Genomic DNA, 26,375 nt, shown 5'->3' on the forward strand with positions numbered 1-26,375 from the left:
CACTAGTGAACCTCTGCACGAGGACATTGGTCCCAGTCCTGTTGAGGTGTAACCCATTCCTTTTGAAGAGGTACCTCCTGCCCTAGCGCAGGTCCAATTGACTGCAATAGGACATAGACTAGCAAAATGGACAGGCAAGTGGCAGATGGAATTTAATGCAGAGAAGTGTGAGGTGATGCATTTGGTAGAAGGGATGGTGAGGAAAGTTTAGACTACTTTGGAGAAAGAAAAACTGACACCAAGTGTCAGTTCAAAATTTCAAGGAGTGGAAACTCCCTCCCAGAGTAGATATGTTGACTATTATGTAGTGATGAAAAATGAGTACAAAGGGCAAGCCCCACCACAGAAGAAACTAAAAATATATAGATATAGACGTAATGGCACTAAAGAGCGTGCAGGGACAGAGGAACCTGGGGGTTCATGTGCATAGATCTTTGAAACTTGCAGGACAAATTGAGAGAGTGGTCAGTCAAGCATATGGGATCTTGGGCTTCATAAATAGAGGTACTGTGTACAAAAGCAGGCAAGTTATGCTGAACATTTATAAAGCTCTAGTTAGGCCACAGTGAGAGTATTGCATCCAGTTCTGGTCACCACATTTTAGGAAGGAGGAGATTTACCAGAATGGTTCCAGGGATGAGGGATTTTAGCTACAAGGTTAGGTTAGAGAAACTGGGGTTATTCTTCTTGCATCAAAGGAGATTGAGGGGAGATTTGATAAAGGTGTACAAGATTATGACAGGTTTGGATAAAGTAGACAAAAAAACCCTGTTCTCATTAGCTGATGGTACAGGGTCAAGGGAACACAGATTTAAGGTTTTGGGCGGGGGAATGTGAGAAAAAAAATTTTTTATGCAGCAAATGGTAATGAGCTGGAACTTGCTGCCTACAAGGGTAGTAGAAGCAAAGACAGTCAACTATTTCAAAGGAAATTGGATGGACACTTGAAAAAATAAACTTGCAGGGCTATGGGGATAGAACTGGATTGCTCCATGGAGAACCAGTGTAGACACGATGCATCGAATGGCCTCCTTTTGTGTTGTAAATGACTCTATGACATGGTGGCAATGTTTAAATAGGTGGCTCACTGCCACCTTCTGAACAGCAATTAGGGAAGAGCAATAAATGTTGATTTCTGCAGTGACACTGACATCCTATGAACAAATAAAAAAGGTAGACTGGACCCAGAGTGAGAGTAGACCAGAACCTGCTTCGAGATTCCAGCTGGACCTTTCCAGTTACAGCAAGATAAACTGAAGGACCCATCCTTCTCCTCCCAAATAAATGCACAGGCTGGCCCTCACTGAACAACCAATTCAACACAGAGCCAGCCAAAAATGCAGGATACATTCTCCATCACGTTTTAATCATCAGTATTTATACAGCAGAATCATACCTATTCAATCAAAAACAGTCAAATCTAATTTAAAATTCATTTCAATTTTCAGATAAACATGGTACACATAAAATAATCACAAAGGTTAGAATAATACTTTATAAAATCAACTTCACCCACTGTGACTCAGTGCGGGTCTGACTGTACCTCACCGTGACACAGCGTAGATTTGACTGTACCTTACTGTGATTATGCCATTGTCTATGTGATACATGAGTCAAAGTGTAGTGGGGGGTGGGGCAGGGGGTGAGTGAATGGCGAGACAGGTCACTGTTCAGAGGCTGCGTAGCTCATGTTGAAAATGAATAATTTGTCATCCTGTCACCGCTCAGTGATTGGGTTCTGCCATACAGCTAATTCAGCTGTCAGACTGACTGGGATTAATCCAATCTGGTTTATTAGTCCATGCAGCTCCTCCAAGTCAGCTTTCAGTCTAGGTGATGTACTGGCAAAATTGGAAGTGTCTATATTGTGTGATTCAAGGATTTGGAGAAGGTGAAAGAGAACAGCCGACCTCACAAGAAGTCCCATGAGTGCAGGGAAAAGCTTGGCAGCAGCCAGAAGACTAAAGCAGTCGACCAGTGAGGGCCCTGAAACACAAAAGGAGAAAATTACTGGCCAATGTTAGTGCAAATCATGTAACAGTAACATCTCTGACCGACTGTCCCCGAGGCTGAAAGGTCAGTGTGTGACCCACTGTCCCCGAGGCTGAAAGGTCAGTGTGTGACCCACTGTCCCCGAGGCTGAAAGGTCAGTGTGTGACCCACGGTCCCCGAGGCTGAAAGGTCAGTGTGTGACCCACGGTCCCCGAGGCTGAAAGGTCAGTGTGTGACCCACGGTCCCCGAGGCTGAAAGGTCAGTGTGTGACCCACGGTCCCCGAAGGTGAAAGGTCAGTGTGTGACCCACGGTCCCCGCAGGTGAAATGTCAGTGTGTGACCCACTGTCCCCGAGGCTGAAAAGTCAGTGTGTGACCCACTGTCCGCGAGGGTGAAAGGTCATTGTGTGACCCACTGTCTCTGAGGCTGAAAGGTCAGTGTGTGACCCACTGTCTCCGAGGCTGAAAGGTCAATGTGTGACCCACTGTCCGAGTGTGAAAGGTCAGTGTGTGACCCACTGTCCCCGAGTGTGAAAGGTCAGTGCGTGGCCTCCTGTCCCCGAGGGTGAAAGGTCAGTGTTGCCTAGGTCCTAGAATCAATGACATTTTGAAGAGGTGAGCCAGGATGCAGTGGGAGAACAGAGATCACTTAGATTAGTTCTGACCTTGGCTCCAGCTCTGTTTAAGATTCTCCACATTTCTCACAATGTCAGAGTGGTTTTCTGTGGCCCAGGCCCTGAGCCAGCTGTGGTAGGCTGCGGAGCTACCCCACTTCTCCACGATTCGAAGGAGGAATGGTAGCAGGAGTCTGGCGAAGGCACCTGGTTCGGCAAAGACATTTGGCCCATCCTCCTCGTACAGATTTACTTCCCTGGAAACGCAATGGCATTTGTTAGTATCTGTGATCCACGTCCTGGATCATCACCAGCTCTGAGTTCTGGTACAGTATCGGTGAATGAAGAATAGAACTCACATTCAGCCTCTCTCTCAGAGGCTCACCTGCTGGGGCAATGGGCAATGCAGGCTGGATAGGACCAGCGACCCCATCCAGTGACTCGGCTGGAAAATGCTAGGCTAGAATAGAATGGGAAACAGCTGCATCACCCCTCACAAGCCAAAAGACTTGCAGGTTGATAGGTAAATTGGCCATTATAAATTGTCACTAGTAGGTAGGTGGCAGGGAAATATAGGGACAGGTGGGGATGTTTGGTAGGAATATGGGATTAGTATAAATGGGTGGTTGATGGTCGGCACAGACTCGGTGGGCCGAAGGGACTGTTTCAGTGCTGTATCTCTAATCTTAAAATAATCTAAAGCTGAACACCCTCCCGACATTCAGTTCCTAAACTCACACTAGAATAATATCCACTGAGGGACCAACGGACGATGGAAACTCATGAAACCTCTAATGCAGCCATCAGTGCCTCCAGAGGAAGAGTGGGGAGAGGGAACTGGTGAACAAGGGGAGCTTCCAGGTCACAAGATCCAGCCACCATTGCTTGAGGCTTCCTTTAACCATACACTTAGAGCTGCTTCCACACAGTACTGGAGCCTAAGTGGGATTGTGGTTCAATGGTCAGTCCAGAAATAGCAGACACTCATGTGAATATAAGTGAGACTCAGGATTCAAGGCTTTAAAATAAATCATGGTGCTCAATTTGTAACACATGCTCCCTTCTAGGGTGGCTCTACACTGAAATGCAGGAAGAGTTATAACACTATAGGGCCCATTTTAGAGTCATAGTGTTTTACAGCATAGAAACAGGCCCTTCGGCCCAACGCGCCTGTGCTGACCATCAAGCACCCGTCCATTCTAATCCCATTTTCCAGCATTTGGCCCGTAGCCTTGTATGCTATGGCGTTTCAAGTGCTCATCGAAATACTTCTTAAATGTTGTGAGGGTTCCTGCCTCTACCACCTCTTCAGGCAGTGCATTCCAAATTCCAACCACCCTCTGGGTGAAAAACATTTTCCTCAAATCCCCTCTAAATCTCCTGCCCCTTACCTTAAATCTATGCCCCCTGGTTATATGACACCTAGGCTAAGGGAAAAAGTTTCTTCCTACCTACCCTATCAATGCCCCTCATAATTTTGTATACCTCAATCATGTCCCCCCTCAGCCTTCTCGCTCGAAGGAAAACAACTCCAGCTTATCTAGTTTCTCCTCAAAGCTGAAATGCTCTAGTCCAGGCAACATCCTGCTGAATCTCCTCTGCACCCTCTCCAGTGCAATCACATCCTTCCTATAGTGTGGTGCCCAGAACTGTACACAGTACTCCAGCTGTGGCCTAACTAGCATTTTATACAGCTCCATCATAACCTCCCTGCTCTTATGCCTCGGCTAATAAAGGCAAGTATCCCATATGCCTTCCTAACCACCTTATCTACCTGTGCTGCTGCCTTCAGTGATCTATGGACAAGCATCCAAAGGTCCCTCTGACTTTCTGTACTTCCTAGGGTCCTACCATCCATTGTATATTCCCTTGCCTTGTTAGTCCCCCCCAAAGTTCTCACACCTCTCAGGATTAAATTCCATTTGCCACTGCTCTGCCCATCTTACCAGCCCATCGAAATCATCCTGTAATCTAAGGCTTTCCTCCTCACTAGTTATGACACCACCAATTTTCGTGTCATCTGAGAACTTACTGATCATACCTCCTATATTCACGTCTAAATCATTAATGTACACTACAAACAGCAAGGGTCCCAGCACCGATCCCAGCGGTACACCACTGGTCACAGGCTTCCAATCACAAAATCAACCTTTGACCATCACCCTCTGCCTCCTTCCATCAAGCCAATTTTGGATCCAATTTGCCAAATTGCCCTGGATCCCATGGGCTGTTACCTTGTTAACGAATCTCCCATGCTGGACCTTATCAAAAGCCTTACTGAAGGTCATGTAGACTACATCAACTGCTTTACCCTCACCTACATATCCAGTCACCTCCTTGAAAAATTCAATCAAGTTAGTTAGACATGATCTCCCCCTGACAAAGCCATGCTGACTATCCCGTTACTATTCAATCTGCTTCCACCACCCTTTCAGGCAGTGCAGTGCCGATCACAACAGCACACTGTGTAAAAGAAAGTTTCCCCATGTTACCTTTGGTTCTTTTAAATCTGTGTCCTCCAGTTACCGACCCTTTTGCCACTGGAAACAGAGTGGAAGGGTTGTTTTTGCGAGTGGAAGCCTGTGACCAGTGGTGCACCACAGGGATCGGTGCTGGGACCCTTGCTGTTTGTAGTGTACATTAATGATTTAGACATGAACATAGGAGGTAGGATATGTAAGTTTGCAGATGACACGAAAATTGGTGATGTCGTAAACAGTGAGGAGGAAAGCCTCAGATTACAGGACGATATAGATGGGCTGGTAAAATGGGCAGAGCAGTGGCAAATGGAATTTAATCCTGAGAAGTGTGAGGTGATGCATTTTGGGAGGACTAACAAGGCAAGGGAATATACAATGGATTTTAGGACCCCAGGGAGTACAGAGGGTCAGAAGGACCTTGGTGTACTTGTCCATAGATCACTGAAGGCAGCAGCACAGGTAGATAAGGTGGTTAGGAAGGCATATGGGATACTTGCCTTTGTTAGCCGAGGCATAAGAGCAGGGAGGTTATGTTAGTGCTGTTTAAAACGCTAGTGAGGCCACAGCTGGAGTACTGTGTACAGTTCTGGGCACCACACTATAGGAAGGATGTGATTGCACTGGAGAGGGTGCAGAGGAGATTCACCAAAATGTTGCCTGGGCTGGAGCATTTCAGCTATGAAGAGAGACTGAAAAGGCTAGGGTTGTTTTCCTTAGAACAGAGAAGGCTGAGGGAGGACATGATTGAGGTATACAAAATTATGAGGGGCATTGATAGGTTCGATAGGAAGAAACTTTTTCCCTTAGCGGAGGGGTCAATAACCAGGGGGCATAGATTTAAGGTAAGGTGCAGGAGATTTAGAGGGTATTTGAGGAAAATTTTTTTCACACAGAGGGTGGTTGGAATCTGGAACGCACTGCCCGAAGAGGTGGTAGAGGCAGGAACCCTCACAACATTTAAGAAGTATTTCGATGAGCACTTGAAATGGCACAGCAGACAAGGCTACGAGCCAAGTGCTGGAAAATGGGATTAGAATAGTTAGGTGCTTGATGGCCGGCACAGACACGATGGGCCGAAGGGCCTGTTTCTGTGCTGTGTAACTCTATGACTCTGTGACTAACTTTCAAATTGGAGAGAGAGAACAGGGAACTTTCGGCCTGTCAGCTTTACATCAGAAGCAGGGAAAATGCTGGAAAATAGTAAGGATTTAGAAAGATGGCAGTTCGAAAATTGCAATACAATTCAGCAAAGTCAACATGGTTTTATGAAAGGGAGATGTGTTTGACAAATCTATTCGAGTTTTCGAAGCGAGTAACCTGTGGATGTGGTACTTTTGGATTTTCAGATAAGGTTATTACACAAATTTAGGGCTCATGGAATTGGGGTAATACATTAGCATGGATTGGGGATTGGTTAATGGACAGAAAACAGTAGGAATAAACGAGCCATTTTCTGGATAACATGGTGTAACTAGTGGAATAACACAGGGATCAGTGCTGGGGCCTCAACTATTTACAACCTGTATCAATGACTTAGATGGGGGAACCAGAGTATGTAACCAAATTTGCTGACTATACAAAGCTAGCTGGGAAGACGCAAAGAGGCTGCAAAGAGATGCAGACAGATTAAGTGAGGGCACAACGTGACGGAGAATAATGCATGGAAATGTGAAATTATCCATTTTTAGAAAGACTGGAAAAACAGAATATTTTTCTAAAAAGTGGGAGACTAGTAAATGTTAGTGTTCAGATGGATTTGGGTGTACTTGTACATGAATCACAGAAAGTTTACATGTAGATCCAGCAAGCAATTAGGAAGGCAAATGGTATGATTAACTTTACTGCAAAGAGATTTGAGTGTAAGAATAAGAAAGTCTTGCTGCAATTATATAGGGTGAAATCACACTTGGAGTATTGTGTGTAGCTTTTGTTAATTGCATATTAACGATTTAATTCTATGTAGGTGGTGGGTATTAACTGGGTATTCACTAGAGCCCCACGAGAAATAGAGACTAAATACTGTGGATTTTTGGTTAGATGTAATATATAACCCTGTAAATAAATAAACCTCACTGCCTTGTGGGCGTCTCGGGAGAGACCAAGGTTAAGGGAGTAAACCCGAACAGAAAATCCGGAGCGGAACCCCGTAGGCGGTCATGTGTCACCTTTAGCATGTTTCCGGCAGTTCCTGCAGCCATACCGGTGCCAGACGTCGTGTCCTGCACTCCTTTGGACCCCACCAGAAAGGCCGAGAGGGGGGTCTTGACGATTGGGCAACTCTCCACCTCCATAAATTTGCCCAGGCATGCGCCATGGAGAGGTCACTCCATAGTTGCCTCACAGCGACTGAAACAACACGGAAGGCAGCAGTTACGGGTTATAAGTCCAGATAAATTGGCGTAGAAACTGGGCGCCACGGGTTGCCTTTGTCGGTGGGAGAGGTCATCCCACCTCACTGGACAGCTACCGCCCGCCTCAAACCGGGCAGCCCCCGGTCAATAAGGTTCTGTCCCGCCACAGTCTACCTGCTTCAATGGGTGCTTGGAGCTCAGGGTCATTGCCCGAAAGGTGGACTGACACACCGCACCAAACAACACGAAAAAAGGAAAGAAGGTACCAGCCATTCGCTTTGCAAGCTGGAATGTCAGAACTATGTGGCCTGGCCTGTCGGAAGACCTTACACAAATCAACGATTCTCACAAGACCGCCATCATTAACAATGAGCTCAGTAGACTCAATGTAGACATTGCAGCACTTCAGGAGACACGCCTCCCCGCGAGTAGATCTCTAGCAGAGCAAGACTACACCTTCCTCTGGCAGGGCAGGGATCCTGAAGAATCAAGACAGCATGGAGTGGGCTTCGCCATCAGAAACTTCTTGCTCAGCATGATAGAGCCTCCCTCAAATGTTTCGGAACGCATACTGTCCATCCGACTGCTCATCACCTCTGGTCCAGTACACCTACTCAGCATCTAAGCTCCAACACTCTGCTCCCCACCTGAAGCTAAAGACCAGTTCTACGAGGAACTCCATAACATCATTAGCAGCATCCCCAACACCGAACACCTATTCCTGCTGGGGGACTTTAATGCCACGGTTGGGGCCGACCATGACTCATGGCCCTCCTGCCTTGGGCACTATGGCATTGGAAGGATGAATGAGAACGGGCAGAGACTGCTTGAGTTGTGTACCTATCATAACCTCTGCATCACCAACTCGTTCTTTCACACGAAACCCTGTCACCAGGTTTCATGGAGGCACCCAAGATCGCGTCGTTGGCACCAGCTAGACCTCACCGTCACAAGGCGAGCCTCCTTAAACAGTGTTCAAATCACACGCAGCTTCCACAGTGCGGACTGCGACACCGACCACTCCCTGGTGTGCAACAAGGTTAGACTCAGACCAAAGAAGTTGCATCATTCCAAGCAGAAGGGCCACCTGCGCATCAACACGAGCAGAATTTCTCATCCACAGCTGTTACAAAAATTTCTAAATTCACTTGTAACAGCCCTTCAAAACACTCCCACAGGGGATGCTGAGACCAAGTGGGCCCACATCAGAGACGCCATCTATGAGTCAGCTTTGACCACCTACGGCAAAAGTGCGAAGAGAAATGCAGACTGGTTTCAATCTCACATTGAAGAGCTGGAACCTGTCATAGCCGCTAAGCGCATTGCACTGTTGAACTACAAGAAAGCCCCCAGCGAGTTAACATCCGTAGTACTTAAAGCAGCCAGAAGCACTGTACAAAGAACAGCCAGGCGCTGCGCAAGTGACTACTGGCAACACCTATGCAGTCATGTTCAGCTGGCCTCAGACACCGGAAACATCAGAGGAATGTATGATGGCATTAAGAGAGCTCTTGGGCCAACCATCAAGAAGATCGCCCCCCCCTCAAATCTAAATCAGGGGACACAATCACTGACCAACGCAAACAAATGGACCGCTGGGTTGAGCACTACCTAGAACTGTACTCCAGGGAGAATGTTGTTACTGAGACTGCCCTCAATGCAGCCCAGCCTCTACCAGTCATGGATGAGCTGGACATACAGCCAACAAAATCGGAACTCAGTGATGCCATTGATTCTCTAGCCAGCGGAAAAGCCCCTGGGAAGGACAGCATTACCCCTGAAATAATCAAAAGTGCCAAGCCTGCTATATTCTCAGCACTACATGAACTGCTTTGCCTGTGCTGGGACGAGGGTGCAGTACCTCAGGACATGCGCGATGCCAATATCATCACCCTCTATAAAAACAAAGGTGACCGCGGTGACTGCAACAACAACCGTGGAATCTCCCTGCTCAGCATAGTGGGAAAGTCTTTGCTCGAGTCGCTCTAAACAGGCTCCAGAAGCTGGCCGAGCGCGTCTACCCTGAGGCACAGTGTGGCTTTCGTGCAGAGAGGTCGACCGTTGACATGCTGTTCTCCCTTCGTCAGATACAGGAGAAATGCCGTGAACAACAGATGCCCCTCTACATTGCTTTCATTGATCTCACCAAAGCCTTTGACCTCGTCAGCAGACGTGGTCTCTTCAGACTACTAGAAAAGATTGGATGTCCACCAAAGCTACTAAGTATCATCACCTCATTCCATGACAATATGAAAGGCACAATTCAACATGGTGGCTCCTCATCAGAGCCCTTTCCTATCCTGAGTGGCTTGAAACAGGGCTGTGTTCTCGCACCTACACTGTTTGGGATTTTCTTCTCCCTGCTGCTCTCACATGCGTTCAAGTCTTCAGAAGAAGGAATTTTCCTCCACACAAGATCAGGGGGCAGGTTGTTCAACCTTGCCCGTCGAAGAGCGAAGTCCAAAGTACATAAAGTCCTCATCAGGGAACTCCTCTTTGCTGACGATGCTGCTTTAACATCTCACACTGAAGAGTGTCTGCAGAGTCTCATCGACAGGTTTGCGGCTGCCTGCAATGAATTTGGCCTAACCACCAGCCTCAAGAAAACGAACATCGTGGGACAGGACGTCAGAAATGCTCCATCCATCAATATCGGCGACCACACTCTGGAAGTGGTTCAAGAGTTCACCTACCTAGGCTCCACTATCAGCAGTAACCTGTCTCTAGATGCAGAAATCAACAAGCGCATGGGAAAGGTTTCCACTGCTATGTCCAGACTGGCCAAGAGAGTGTGGGAAAATGGCGCACTGACACGGAACACAAAAGTCCAAGTGTATTAAGACTGTGTCCTCAGTACCTTGCTCTACGGCAGCGAGGCCTGGACAACGTATGTCAGCCAAGAGCGACATCTCAATTCATTCCATCTTCGCTGCCTCCGGAGAATCCTTGGCATCAGGTGGCAGGACCGTATCCCCAACACAGAAGTCCTCAAGGCGGCCAACATCCCCAGCTTATACACACTACTGAGTCAGCGGCGCTTGAGATGGCTTGGCCATGTGAGCCGCATGGAAGATGGCAGGATCCCCAAAGACACATTGTACAGCGAGCTCGCCACTGGGATCAGACCCACCGGCCGTCCATGACTCCGCTTTAAAGACGTCTGCAAACGCGACATGAAGTCCTGTGACATTGATCACAAGTCGTGGGAGTCAGTAGCCAGCGTTCGCCAGAGCTGGCGGGCAGTCATAAAGGCGGGGCTAAAGTGTGGCGAGTCGAAGAGACTTAGCAGTTGGCAGGAAAAAAGACAGAAGCGCAAGGGGAGAGCCAACTGTGTAACAGCCCCGACAAACACATTTTTCTGCAACACCTGTGGAAGAGCCTGTCATTCTAGAATTGGCCTTTATAGCCACTCCAGGCGCTGCTTCACAATCCACTGACCACCTCCAGGCGCGTGTCCATTGTCTCTCGAGATAAGGAGGCCAAAGAAAATAAATATAAAGTACTACCTGCTTATGGTTTAGTGATGACAACACATTGAGTTCACTAAAGAGAGTTGTAATTCCATGTAAAACAGCTGGAGTGAGCCATTTTATAAGTGCTGATGTAATCCCTAGTGCAATGTCTTTACTGTTGAATAAAGCTTCGATGAAAAAGGCACAAATGACACTTGACAGGGAGCATGATAAGTCAATTATTTTTGGAAAGTCATTGGATCTGCAGTTTAAACAGTCAGGACATTATTGTATTCCCTTAAAACCTGATGTTTCTCATCGGAGTATTAATGCTCATCCTATCTGTTAAAGGTTCAAAATCCTGTTAAAAGATGCTGGTGTAGTTGATGAAGAGTATAACGAGGCTGATAGAAGAGATTCGTCAGAATTATGAAATCTGTGAAGACTGTCAGCCTTCCACGTGACTTTCGCGAGGTAGTTGCTATCAATCTAAAGGTTTGGGACAGAATTAAATATTTTCATCCTACATAGTACTGGGCTAATGGGAAGATTCTTGGTAGTGTAGATGAGCAGAGAGATCTTGGTGTCCAGGTACGTCAATCCCTGAATGTTGCTACCCAGGTTAATAGGGCTGTTAAGAAGGCATATGGTGTGTTAGCTTTTATTAGTAGGGGGATCGAGTTTCGGAGCCACGAGGTCATGCTGCAGCTGTACAAAACTCTGGTGAGGCCGCACCTGGAGTATTGCGTGCAGTTCTGGTCACCGCATTATAGGAAGGATGTGGAAGCTTTGGAAAAGGTGCAGAGGAGATTTACTAGGATGTTGCCTGGTATGGAGGGAAGGTCTTACGAGGAAAGGCTGAGGGACTTGAGGTTGTTTTCGTTAGAGAGGAGGAGGAGGAGAGGTGACTTAATAGAGACATATAAGATAATCAGAGGGTTAGATAGGGTGGATAGTGAGAGTCTTTTTCCTCGGATGGTGATGGCAAACACGAGGGGACATAGCTTTAAGTTGAGGGGTGATAGATATAGGACAGATGTCAGGGGTAGTTTCTTTACTCAGAGAGTAGTAGGGGCGTGGAACGCCCTGCCTGCAACAGTAGTAGACTCACCAACTTTAAGGGCATTTAAGTGGTCATTGGATAGACATATGGATGAAAATGGAATAGTGTAAGTCAGATGGTTTCACAGATCGGCGCAACATCGAGGGCCGAAGGGCCTGTACTGCGCTGTAATGTTCTATGTTCTATAATATATAGTAAGGACAAAAGGGTTATTATATACAAAATCATAGAGAAATGGATAGGGCCAGACTTGGGACACCAGCAAAGTTTCTGTCTGATCATGGAGGGGAATTTGCCAATGATGAACTCAGAGACGTGTGAAAATCTGAACAGCAGCTGGAAAGTCCTCTCAGCAAGGACTGTCAAAGGAATCAGCAGTGATTGATGAAATGTTGCCTAAAGTTTTAGCTGATCAGCCAGATGTAAGTTGACAATTGCCTCGGCATGGATGTTTCATGTAAAGAATTCACTCTAGATGGTTCGAGGATATAGTCCCTATCAATTAGGCTATGTCCAAAATCCCAAACTGCCTTCTGTGCTAATGCAATAGTCCTCCTGCTTTAGAAAGTAGTATAATTCCTTCCATTTTTTCTGCACATCTGAATGCTTTACACTGAGGGAGACTGCACCCTCAGCCTTGCTGAAATTCTAAGAAAAATCAGAGAGCTTTGAGGCATTGTATAAGACCATCCGAGACAGAATTTAATTGAGGAGATTTGGTCTATTATAAAAGAGAGGGTGATAGGGAATGGAAAGACTCTGGTAAGGTCGTGATGATACGGCAGTACTTATCAAACATGGTAATCAAACTGTTGAGGTTCATTCCTCATGATCAATCAGAATTAATGAGAAAATCTCAGACTCTGAGCAGCTGATAGAAGCAAACAAGGGACCTTGTGCCTCAATGTTCACCTGTTTGTGTGATAAAGGTCCTGAGGAACAGAATATGGTTGATCAAGGGCTGGATAGTGGTAATGTGAGCGATCATGACACACAGGACGGAGCTATCACATCCACAGGCTAATTGCCCAGAGTGGGTACTCGGATGACATATATTCCAGAGGAGTCTAGTGACAATTGTGGGACGTGCAGGAAAATCTACTGGAAAGTTCAAATATTGGTTGAATGCTCAGAATGATGGCCAAGTGGGGTTTATGGACTGGCAGAATCGGGTGAAAGAATGGACAATAAGAAAGCGCAGTGCAGGTACTGATAGTGGGTCCGGAAGTGGGCTTTGAGTCAGAGAACGATGTACTGGGGAAAGACCCTCCGTTAGTGCATGAGGCGATATTGCAGTCATGGTCCCAACAGATATGGAAGTGTAAACAGAAGCCATAGCTTGAATAGATTAGACAATAAAATAAAGACCACAGAAAAGTCTTGCAACAGAACTAAAAGCAGAAGTCCTCATGATTGTGAAGTTTTGGTGGTTGGCCAAAAACTTGAGAATAAACTAATAAGAAAAGCAAAACAAAGGGAATTAGAAAGTTGGAGAGAGTTTGGAGTTTATTCTGAGGTACCAGATAGGGGACAACAAGCTGAAAAGGTCCTTGAAGGTGGGATTTATAAGGCTAAAGCAAGGCTGGTTGCAAGTGGTTTTGGAGAGTGACTGGGTAATACAGATGTTAGCGTGGACATCTGGAAAAGTAATCTTGAAAATCCTTTTAGCTCTTTAAGCCACATAATCATAGGATATTCATCACTCAACATAAAAGCCATGTTTCTGCAGGACGATACTTTGGAAAGAAGTGTTTCTGAAACAACCTAAAGAGGCAGCAGATGCAGAAGAAAAACTATGGAAACTAAACAAACGTGTCTATGGCCTGAATGATGTTTCCAGGGTGTGATATTTTTCAGTGAGATCTGTTTTGCTGAAAATAGGTTGTGTTCAAATAAAGGCAGATCCACAATGTTTTATTGGTATCATAAGGAAAACTTTCAGACATCTGCATGATGTACATTGATGATTTCTTATGGGGTGAAACTGCGGAATTTGAAAAATGTGTTATTAATAAGATGAGAGTAGAAATTGAAATTGGGAGTCAGAGTTCGGAGCTTTTAAATATATTGGTTTCGATATTAAGCAGAGTAGGTCTGGAATAACTTTAAATCAACAATCCTATTTAGAGAGTGTTACTCCATCCCGGTTAACTATAATTACTAAGTAGGTCATCACAGAAAGATGATGTTATATCGAAAGAAGAGACTGAGAATTGAGAAGTTTGATTGGTCAGTTGTATTGGCTGTACACTCAGACGGAACCAGATGCTCGTTTTGATGTGTCGGAGTTAAGTGCTAAAATAAAACCCCCTAAAGTCGAGAATATTTTACGGCCAAATAAAACATTAAAAACATTAATCCTGAGATCCACACTCAGTGCCATGCACCACCACATGTACACACTGGACCTCTCTCTCCAGAAGCACTGCTTCGCCTTATCTCAAAGCTGTTCTACTCCTCAGTTTCATTTCATCCTTTGCCTTATCCGACACATTAACAAAAAACTTATTTTCTTCCTTTCAGGTGTGAAGGAACGCAAACTCCAGCACCTGATGGGGACTAATGCCCCTCCAGATCCTTCTTCCCCTTCACTTCCCTCTGACCCCATCCCTTCTGACCTGACCGCTTGCTGTGTATTCACAATACCCTCTGACCTTCCCCTCTCTGACGCTAAGCAAAGGACTCAGTTTAATCCCCTTACACCCCACCTCAATGAATTTCACGCTCTGCATGACATTGAGTTCTTGCATCGCCTCCGCCTCCGGGCTCACTTCTTTGACCAGGAGTCCTCCCCCCAATCAGTCGACTCATTCACCTGCCTCCAGTATTCTCCCTCCAACTGGACCTCTCCATCTGGTCCATTACCCACTCTTGATCTTTTCATTGAAAACTGTTGGCGAGACATCGGCCGTCTCAATTTCTCTGCCCCTCTCACTCACTCTAAGCTGTCTCCCTCTGAACTTGCTGCACTCCGTTCTCTCAGGTCAAACCCCGACATTGTCATCAAACCTGCTGACAAGGGTGGTGCTGTTGTTGTCTGGTGTACCGACCTCTACCTTGCAGAGGCCAACTCTCAGACACTTCTTCCTAACTCCCTCTGGACCATGACCCCACCACCGAACATCAAGCGACTGTCCACAGAACTGTCACTGATCTCATCTCCTCTGGAGATCTTCCCTCTACAGCTTCCAACCTCATAGTCCCGCAACCCTAGACAGCCCGCTTCTACCTCCTTCCCAAAATCCACAAGCAGGACTGTCCTTGCGATTGCATTGTCTTAGCCTGTTCCTGCCCCACTGAACTTATTTCTTCCTATCTTGACTCTATCTTATCTCCCCTGGTCCAATCTCTTCCCACCTACATTCATGATTCTTCTGACGGCATTTTGACAATTTCCAGTTTCCTGGCCCTAACCGCCTCCTCTTCACTATGGACGTCCAATCTCTGTGCACCTCCATCCCCCATCAGGACGGTTTGAGGGCTCTCCGCTTCTTCCTTGAACAGAGGTCCAACCAGTCCCCATCCAGCAACACCCTCCTTCGCCGGGCTGAACTTGTGCTCACATTGAACAACTCTCCTTCAACTTCACTCACTTCTTTCAAGTAAAAGGTGTTGCTATGGGTACCCGCATGGGTCCTAGTTATACTTGTCTTTTGTGGGATATGTTGAACATTCCTTGTTCCAGTCCTACTCAGGCCCCCTCCCCCAACTCTTTTTCCAGTACATTGATGACTGTATCAGTGCTGCTTCCTGCTCCCGCCCCAAACTGGAAAACTTTATCAACTTTGCTTCTAATTTCCACCCTTCTCTCACCTTCACATGGTCCATCTCCGACACTTCCCTTCCCTTCCTTGACTTCTCTGTCTCCATCTCTGGGGATCGGCTGTCTACTAATATTCATTATAAGCCCACCGACCCCTACAGCTACCTCGACTACACCTCCTCACACCCTGCCTGCTGTAAGGACTCCATTCCATTCTCCCGGTTTCTCTGTCTCCAATGCATCTGCTCTGATGATGCTACCTTCCATGACAATGCTTCTGATATGTCTTCCTTTTTCCTCAACCAAGGATTTCCCCCCCACTGTGGTTGACTGGGCCCTCAACCGTGTCCGGCCCATTTTCCACACCTCTACCCTCACCCCTTCCACTCTCTCCCAGATCCATGAAAGGGTTCCCCTTGTCCTCAAATTCCACCCCACCAGCCGCCACATCCAAAGGATCATCCTCCGCCATTTCCGCACCACCAGCGTGATGCCACTATCAAAAGCATCTTCCCGTCAGCATTCCGAAGGGTTCGTTCCCTCCGTGACACTCTGGGTCCACTCCTTGATTACCCCCACCACCCCATCCCCTTCCCATGCAATCATAGGAGGTGTAATACCTGCACTTTTACCTCCTCTCTCCTCAATATCCAAGGCCTCAGATACTCCTTTCAAATGAAGCAGTGATTTACTTGTACTTCTTTCAATGTAGTATACTGTACTCGCTGCTCACATTGAGGAGACCAAACGCAGACTGAGTGACCGCTTTGCGGAACACCTACACTCAGTCAGAAAGCATGACCCTGAGCTTCTGGTTGCTGGCTATTTCAACACTCCCCCCTGCTCTCATGCCCACATATCTGTCCTGGGCTTGCTGCAGTGTTCCAGTGAACATCAACGCTAGCTGAAGGAACAGCATCTCATTTACCGATTAGGCACACTACAGCCTGCTGGACTGAACATTGAGTTCAATAATTTCAGAGCATGACAGGCCCCCTCCCCTTTTTATTTTCAGTTTTTAAAAATATTTCTTTTTATTTTATTCCAATTTGTTTCATTATTCATTTTTCTTGCCACGTGCCTGCCTACTTTTTTTCATGTTTCTGCTTTGGGCCAGGGCTGTTCATTTTTCTGACCATTAACACCCTCTCCGCACTAACGCTTTGACTTTCAACACACCATTAACATACCGTTTGCCTTTGCTCCATGACCTTCTGATCAGTTATTCTCTGTGACCCTGTCCTCTCAACACCTTGCCTTTTGTTATCTCTTTCCCTACCCCCACTTTATTTGCTTAAAACCCATTACATTTCTAACCTTTTTGCCAGTTCTGATGAAGGGTCACTGACCTGAAACGTTAATGCTGCATCTCTCTCCACAGATGCTACCAGACCTGCTGAGTATTTCCAGCATTTCTTGTTTTTATTTCAGATATCCAGCATCTGCAGTATTTTGCTTTTATTAAAAACATTAAATCTGGAGAAATGCATACTTATGTTCCCATCTTTAGGTGACCCAAAGAACATGAAACTAGTTATTTTTACTGATGCTTCACATGCTGATCTTTCTGATGGGTATTTGAGTGCAGTTGGTTTTATAATATTTCTTATGGGTGAAAATGGGAAACATTGTTCTTTAGTTTGGGAAGCTAAGAAAATAAAAAGGCTTGTTAAAAGTTCTTTAACTGCTAAAACACCTGGTCTTGTGGAGGTAGGGGGTATGGGATTCTATTAGTTGAATATTTTAAATGAGATTCTGTACAATGGATGGGCTGGAATGTTATATATACACATTGAATGTTATGTAGATAATAGGTCATTGGAGATAATGTACACTCTATGAAAAGTCAGTGAGAGAGAAAAGGTTATGGATTGACCTTGCTGGCTTGAAACAAATGCTGGATGGAAAGGAAATCTCTCAGATTAAATGGGTGGGTGCAAGTCATCAACTGTCTGACCATTTTACAAAAAGAAATGCAAGTACAATGAAATTATTAGGGGTTCCAGAGGAGGGGGCGTCTCGCAATGTAATGGTTTGTACAGAACATGGATATTTTTGATTTAATTTGTTTTGAAATTTTGGTTGTGTATATTAACTCTAATTTTTATTTAAAGAGAGAGGGGATCTGGTACTTGTATATTAACTGTGTTTAACTGTAGGTAGGTCATGGGCATTAACTGGGGATTCACTTTTTCTCCGATAAGACGCAGACTAAAGTCGTAGTTTTTTGGTTAGGAGGTATATGCTTGTAATGTGTAATTCTGTAAATAAATATAAAGATGTATAAAGAGTGACTCCACGTCTATCTTTCACCAACTGGTTTTCTGGAGGACAACGGTTTTGGTCTTCTTACCGAAGGAGGAATATATTTGCCTCAGAGGGGATGCAACGAAGGTTCACGAAATTGACTCCGAAGATGCGAGGACTGTTCTGTGAGGAGCAATTGAGTAGTAAGCTCTTTGGCGTTTAGACAAATGAGAGGCAATCTCATTGAAATGTATAGAATTATTAGAGGGCTTGACAAGGTATATGCTGAGAGGCTATTTTCCTTGGCTGGAGAGTCTAGAATTAGGAGTTATAGTATCAGGCTAAGGGGTTGGCCATTTGGGACTATTTTGAGGAGAAATTTCTTCACCCAGGGGGTTGTGAATCTTTGAAATTCTCTAGCTCACAGGCCTGTGAAGGCTCAGTTACTGAATATGTTCAAGACAGAGATTGCGAAATCTTTGGCCACAAAGGGTATCATGGAATATGAAGATAAGGTGGGAAAGTAGAGCTGATGTAGATGATCAGTCATGATCATATTGAATGGCAGAGCAGACTCAAGCAGTCATATAGCCTACTTCAGCTCCTTTTTCTTATGTTCTTATCCGGTGAGCCACATTGGGAGAGGAGATAGGGCTATCATATTAGACGGTCCATTCTGTGATTCACATCAGGAGTGGGGATAGGACTACAACACTATAGGGTCAATACTGTGACTATAAGCTCATATAGTGAAACTCTACTCCTAAAAGGTTTTGGTCAGGCAGGTGACGGATAGCTCAGGCCCATTCTTCCTCTTCTAGATGGGGAGTGGGCCTCCCTCCTGAGGTTTGTAGGGGCACAGATTATACCGAGTTAAAGGGAGATGGGAAGCAGCCCTTGGAATGTTGGAACAGGGTATGTGGTGATTAAACACAAACTTACTGCTCGCTCTCCAGTTCCACCAGAATTCCAGCCACATCCGGACCTGGGACATGCAGCATAAGAACTTCTAATGTTTCCTTGGAGTCCCAGAAATTCTGCAGCAGGAACTCAAGCAGAGAGAGCAAAGCCCTGTTACTCTGAAAGTGAATTAATTCCTCATTGTTGTCATTGGGCAACATGTGGATGCAAGTGGCGAACTTGGCAGCTTGTGTCCTCACTCTTGGATCCTCGTCTTGCAGCAAACAGATTCCTCCATTTATTAACCTGAATCATCAGAAAAATCAGAGACAGACTGTCAGGTAAATAAATCCATCACTGGCACCATCACATTCCCTCAAATCCATCACTGGCACCATCACATTCCCTCAAATCCATCACTGGCACCAACACATTCCCTCAAATCCATCACTGGAACCATCACATTCCCTCAAATCCATCACTGGCACCAACACATTCCCTCAAATCCATCACTGGAACCATCACATTCCCTCAAATCCATCACTGGCACCAACACATTCCCTCAAATCCATCACTGGAACCATCACATTCCCTCAAATCCATCACTGGAACCATCACATTCCCTCAAATCCATCACTGGCACCGTCACATTCCCTCAAATCCATCACTGGCACCAACACATTCCCTCAAATCTATCACTGGAACCATCACATTCCCTCAAATCCATCACTGGCACCATCACATTCCCTCAAATCCATCACTGGAACCATCACATTCCCTCAAATCCATCACTGGAACCATCACATTCCCTCAAATCCATCACTGGAACCATCACATTCCCTCAAATCCATCACTGGCACCATCACATTCCCTCAAATCCATCACTGGCACCATCACATTCCCTCAAATCCATCACTGGCACCATCACATTCCCTCAAATCCATCACTGGAACCATCACATTCCCTCAAATCCATCACTGGCACCATCACATTCCCTCAAATCCATCACTGGAACCATCACATTCCCTCAAATCCATCACTGGCACCATCACATTCCCTCAAATCCATCACTGGAACCATCACATTCTCTCAAATCCATCACTGGCACCATCACATTCCCTCAAATCCATCACTGGCACCACCACATTCCCTCAAATCCATCACTGGAACCATCACATTCCCTCAAATCCATCACTGGAACCATCACATTCCCTCAAATCCATCACTGGAACCATCACATTCCCTCAAATCCATCACTGGCACCGTCACATTCCCTCAAATCCATCACTGTCCACCACATTCCCTCAAATCCATCACTGGCACCAACACATTCCCTCAAATCCATCACTGGCACCAACACATTCCCTCAAATCCATCACTGGCACCAACACATTCCCTCAAATCCATCACTGGCACCAACACATTCCCTCAAATCCATCACTGGAACCATCACATTCCCTCAAATCTATCACTGGAACCGTCACATTCCCTCAAATCCATCACTGGCACCGTCACATTCCCTCAAATCCATCACTGGCACCAACACATTCCCTCAAATCCATCACTGGCACCAACACATTCCCTCAAATCCATCACTGGCACCAACACATTCCCTCAAATCCATCACTGGAACCGTCACATTCCCTCAAATCCATCACTGGCACCAACACATTCCCTCAAATCTATCACTGGAACCGTCACATTCCCTCAAATCCATCACTGGCACCATCACATTCCCTCAAATCCATCACTGGCACCAACACATTCCCTCAAATCCATCTTAATAGAATTCTTTGAGGAAGTGACAAAGTTGATTGATGAGGGAAGGGCTGTCGATGTCATATACATGGACTTCAGTAAGGCGTTTGATAAGGTTCCCCATGGTAGGCTGATGGAGAAAGTGAAGGCGCATGGGGTCCAAGGTGTACTAGCTAGATGGATAAAGAACTGGCTGGGCAACAGGAGACAGAGAGTAGCAGTAGAAGGGAGTTTCTCAAAATGGAGACGTGTGACCAGTGGCGTTCCACAGGGATCCGTGCTGGGACCACTGTTGTTTGTGATATACATTAATGATTTGGAGGAAAGTATAGGTGGACTGATTAGCAAGTTTGCAGACGACACTAAGATTGGTGGAGTAGCAGATAGTGAAGGGGACGGTCAGAGAATACAGCAGAATATAGATAGATTGGAGAGTTAGGCAGAGAAATGGCAGATGGAGTTCAATCAGGGCAAATGCGAGGTGAGGCATTTTGGAAGATCCAATTCAAGAGTGAACTATACAGTAAATGGAAAAGTCCTGGGGAAAATTGATGTCCAGAGAGATTTGGGTGTTCAGGTCCACTGTTCCCTGAAGGTGGCAACGCAGGTCAACAGAGTGGTCAAGAAGGCATACGGCATGCTTTCCTTCATCGGACGGGGTATTGAGTACAAGAGTTGGCAGGTCATGTTACAGTTGTATAAGACTTTGGTTCGGCCACATTTGGAATACTGCGTGCAGTTCTGGTCGCCACATTACCAAAAGGATGTGGATGCTTTGGAGAGGGTGCAGAGGAGGTTCACCAGGATGTTGCCTGGTATGGAGGGCGCTAGCTATGAAGAGAGGTCGAGTAGATTAGGATTATTTTCATTAGAAAGACGGAGGTTGAGGGGGGACCTGATTGAGGTGTACAAAATCATGAGAGGTATAGACAGGGTGGATAGCAAGAGGCTTTTTCCCAGAGTGGGGGATTCAATTACTAGAGGACACGAGTTCAAAGTGAAAGGGGAAAAGTTTAGGGGGGCTATGCGTGGAAAGTTCTTTACGCAGAGGGTGGTGGGTGCCTGGAACGCGTTGCCAGCGGAGGTGGTAGATGCGGGCACGATGGCGTCTTTTAAGATGCATCTAGACAGATACATGAATGGGCAGGAAGAAAAGAGATACAGGCCCTTAGAAAATAGGCGACATGTTTAGATAGAGGATCTGGATCGGCGCAGGCTTGGAGGGCCGAAGGGCCTGTTCCTGTGCTGTAATTTTCTTTGTTCTTTTCTTTGTTCATCACTGGAACCATCACATTCCCTCAAATCCATCACTGGAACCACCACATTCCCTCAAATCGATCACTGGAACCACCACATTCCCTCACATCCATCACTGGAACCACCACATTCCCTCAAATCCATCACTGGATCCACCACATTCCCTCAAATCCATCACTGGAACCACCACATTCCCTCAAATCCATCACTGGATCCACCTTCTTTTCTTTTGGGCCTCCTTATCTCGAGAGACAATGGATACGCGCCTGGAGGTGGTCAGTGGTTTGTGAAGCAGCGCCTGGAGTGGCTATAAAGGCCAATTCTGGAGTGACAGGCTCTTCCATAGGTGCTGCAGAGAAATTTGTTTGTTGGGGCTGTTGCACAGTTGGCTCTCCCCTTGCGCCTCTGTCTTTTTTCCTGCCAACTACTAAGTCTCTTCGACTCGCCACAATTTAGCCCTGTCTTTATGGCTGCCCGCCAGCTCTGGCGAATGCTGGCAACTGACTCCCACGACTTGTGATCAATGTCACACGATTTCATGTCGCGTTTGCAGACGTCTTTATAACGGAGACATGGACGGCCGGTGGGTCTGATACCAGTGGCGAGCTCGCTGTACAATGTGTCTTTGGGGATCCTGCCATCTTCCATGCGGCTCACATGGCCAAGCCATCTCAAGCGCCGCTGACTCAGTAGTGTGTATAAGCTGGGGGTGTTGGCCGCTTCAAGGACTTCTGTGTTGGAGATATAGTCCTGCCACCTGATGCCAAGTATTCTCCGAAGGCAGCGAAGATGGAATGAATTGAGACGTCGCTCTTGGCTGGCATACGTTGTCCAGGCCTCGCTGCCGTAGAGCAAGGTACTGAGGACACAGGCCTGATACACTCGGACTTTTGTGTTCCGTGTCAGTGCGCCATTTTCCCACACTCTCTTGGCCAGTCTGGACATAGCAGTGGAAGCCTTACCCATGCGCTTGTTGATTTCTGCATCTAGAGACAGGTTACTGGTGATAGTTGAGCCTAGGTAGGTGAACTCTTGAACCACTTCCAGAGTGTGGTCGCCAATATTGATGGATGGAGCATTTCTGACATCCTGCCCCATGATGTTCGTTTTCTTGAGGCTGATGGTTAGGCCAAATTCATTGCAGGCAGACGCAAACCTGTCGATGAGACTCTGCAGGCATTCTTCAGTGTGAGATGTTAAAGCAGCATCGTCAGCAAAGAGGAGTTCTCTGATGAGGACTTTCTGTACTTTGGACTTCGCTCTTAGATGGGCAAGGTTGAACAACCTGCCCCCTGATCTTGTGTGGAGGAAAATTCCTTCTTCAGAGGATTTGAACGCATGTGAAAGCAGCAGGGAGAAGAAAATCCCAAAAAGTGTGGGTGCGAGAACACAGCCCTGTTTCACACCACTCAGGATAGGAAAGGGCTCTGATGAGGAGCCACCATGTTGAATTGTGCCTTTCATATTGTCATGGAATGAGGTGATGATACTTAGTAGCTTTGGTGGACATCCGATCTTTTCTAGTAGTCTGAAGAGACCACGTCTGCTGACGAGGTCAAAGGCTTTGGTGAGATCAATGAAAGCAATGTAGAGGGGCATCTGTTGTTCACGGCATTTCTCCTGTATCTGACGAAGGGAGAACAGCATGTCAATAGTCGATCTCTCTGCACGAAAGCCACACTGTGCCTCAGGGTAGACGCGCTCGGCCAGCTTCTGGAGCCTGCTCAGAGCGACTCGAGCAAAGACTTTCCCCACTATGCTGAGCAGGGAGATTCCACGGTAGTTGTTGCAGTCACCGCGGTCACCTTTGTTTTTATAGAGGGTGATGATGTTGGCATCACGCATGTCCTGGGGTACTGCTCCCTCGTCCCAGCACAGGCATAGCAGTTCATGTAGTGCTGAGAGTATAGCAGGCTTGGCACTCTTGATTATTTCAGGGGTAATGCTGTCCTTCTCAGGGGCTTTTCCGCTGGCTAGGGAATCAATGGCATCACTGAGTTCCGATTTGGTTGGCTGTATGTCCAGCTCATCCATGACTGGTAGAGGCTGGGCTGCATTGAGGGCAGTCTCAGTGACAGCATTCTCCCTGGAGTACAGTTCTAGGTAGTGCTCAACCCAGCGGTCCATCTGTTTGCGTTGGTCAGTGATTATGTCCCCCGATTTAGATTTGAGGGGGGTGATCTTCTTGATGGTTGGCCCAAGAGCTCTCTTCATGCCATCATACATTCCTCTGATGTTTCCAGTGTCTGAGGCCAGCTGAATATGACTGCATAGGTGTTGCCAGTAGTCGTTTGCGCAACGCCTAGCTGTTCTTTGTGCAGTACTTCTGGCTGCTTTAAGTGCTGCGGATGTTAAATCGCTGGGGGCTTTCTTGTAGTTCAAAAGTGCAATGCGCTTAGCGGCTATGACAGGTTCCAGCTCTTCATTATGAGATTGAAACCAGTCTGCATTTCTCTTCGCACTTTTGCCGTAGGTGGTCAAAGCTGACTCATAGATGGCGTCTCTGATGCGGGCCCACTTGGTCTCAGCATCCCCTGTGGGAGTGTTTTGAAGGGCTGTTACAAGTGAATTTAGAAATTTTTGTAACAGCTGTGGGTGAGAAATTCTGCTCGTGTTGATGCGCGGGTGGCCCTTCTGCTTGGAATGATGCAACTTCTTTGGTCTGAGTCTAACCTTGCTGCACACCAGGGAGTGGTCGGTGTCGCAGTCCGCACTGTGGAAGCTGCGTGTGATTTGAACACTGTTTAAGGCGGCTCGCCTTGTGACAATGAGGTCTAGCTGGTGCCAACGACGTGATCTTAGGTGCCTCCATGAAACCTGGTGACAGGGTTTAGTGTGAAAGAACGAGTTGGTGATGCAGAGGTTATGATAGGTACACAACTCAAGCAGTCTCTGCCCGTTCTCATTCATCCTTCCAACGCCATAGCGCCCAAGGCAGGAGGGCCATGAGTCATGGTCGGCCCCAACCCTGGCATTAAAGTCCCCCAGCAGGAATAGGTGTTCGGTGTTGGGGATGCTGCTAATGATGTTATGGAGTTGTTCATAGAACTGGTCTTTAGCTTCAGGTGCGGAGCAGAGTGTTGGAGCATAGATGCTGAGTTGGTGTACTGGACCAGAGGTGGTGAGCAGTCGGATGGACAGTATGCGTTCCGAGCCATTTGAGGGAGGCTCTATCATGCTGAGCAAGGAGTTTCTGATGGCGAAGCCCACTCCATGCTGTCTTGGTTCTTCAGGATCCCTGCCCTGCCAGAAGAAGGTGTAGTCTTGCTCTGCTAGAGAGCCACTCGCGGGGAGGCGAGTCTCCTGAAGTGCTGCAATGTCCACATTGAATCTACTGAGCTCGTTGTTAATGATGGCGGTCTTCCGAGAATCGTTGATTTGTGTAAGGTCTTCCGACAGGCCAGGACACATAGTTCTGACGTTCCAGCTTGCAAAGCGAAGGGCTGGTACCTTCTTTCCTTTTTTCATGTTGTTTGGTGCGGTGTATCAGTCCACCTTTCGGGCAATGACCCTGAGCTCCAAGCACCCATTGAAGCAGGCAGACTGTGGCGGGACAGAACCTTATTGACCGGGGGCTGCCCGGTTTGAGGCGGGCGGTAGCTGTCCAGTGAGGTGCAATGACCTCTCCCACCGACAAAGGCAACCCGTGGCGCCCAGTTTCTACGCCAATTTATCTGGACTTATAACCCGTAACTGCTGCCTTCCGTGCTGTTTCAGTCGCTGTGAGGCAACTATGGAGTGACCTCTCCATGGCGCATGCCTGGGCAAATTTATGGAGGTTGAGAGTTGCCCAGTCGTCAAAACCCCCCTCTCGGCCTTTCTGGTGGGGTCCAAAGGAGTGCAGGACACGACGTTTGGCACCAGTATGGCTGCAGGAACTGCCGGAAACATGCCAAAGGTGACACATGACCGCCTACGGGGTTCCGCTCCGGATTTTCTGTTAGGGTTTACTCCCTTAGCCTTGGTCTCTCCCGAGACGCCCACAAGGCAGTGGGGTTGTTGGGGCCCCTACACAGGTGTAGGATGGTGCCGGTGGGAGGAGGGGATGCAAGGGGGAGGGGAGGAGGGGATGCAAGGGGGAGGGGTAGAGGGAGGGGGTGGGGGGGGGGGTGCAGGGGAAGGGGGTGCGGGGTGAAGATGGTGCGAGGGGGGGGCGGGCTTGGACGGGGTTGTGAGGGGGTGAGCTGAGAGGGTGGAGCAGGGAAGGGGACGGGGGTGGGGGGGGGGTGGAAGGGGGGTAAAGGGGGGGGGGAGGGGGGGTGGAATCTGGTGCAGGTAATAAGCCATTTCCTCAGTGCCCACCATCGACGTCCGGAAAGCTCATCCACGTCCTTCGGGAGGTGAAGCATCATTTGGCAGACTTAGAGGTGATTACATTTGCTAAGGGTTTTTTTTTTTTGCAGTGGTTTAAATAAAGGCATGCAGCATTGCCGACAGTGCGCTGCAGATGCTCTCCGAGCCATCTCCCGCGGGCGCTTTGAAGTTGCGGCCGGGGGGG

At 47.1% G+C, this 26,375-nt stretch overlaps 1 protein-coding gene across 6 annotated transcripts in view; it reads right to left on the reverse strand.

Annotated features, from left to right (window-relative positions):
- Positions 1 to 1,356: 1,356 nt before the first annotated feature.
- The window catches only part of si:ch211-225b11.4 (tRNA (32-2'-O)-methyltransferase regulator THADA), a 286,781-nt gene continuing 261,762 nt past the window's right edge, over positions 1,357 to 26,375 (reverse strand). For 5 of the 6 annotated variants that reach the window (XM_068055469.1, XM_068055472.1, XM_068055471.1 and 2 more), the window contains 3 exons: positions 18,905 to 19,168; positions 2,658 to 2,863; positions 1,357 to 1,986 (listed from right to left, as the gene is read on the reverse strand). In XM_068055469.1, the coding sequence (XP_067911570.1) occupies positions 1,718 to 1,986; positions 2,658 to 2,863; positions 18,905 to 19,168 (739 nt within the window). In that variant the 3' untranslated portion in view covers positions 1,357 to 1,717. The remainder of the gene's footprint in view (positions 1,987 to 2,657; positions 2,864 to 18,904; positions 19,169 to 26,375) is intronic. The other variant, XM_068055473.1, reaches the window with a different exon arrangement.

This window comes from Heterodontus francisci, chromosome 23 (genome assembly GCF_036365525.1).
Source record: "Heterodontus francisci isolate sHetFra1 chromosome 23, sHetFra1.hap1, whole genome shotgun sequence".
Taxonomy (NCBI): Eukaryota; Metazoa; Chordata; class Chondrichthyes; order Heterodontiformes; family Heterodontidae; genus Heterodontus; species Heterodontus francisci.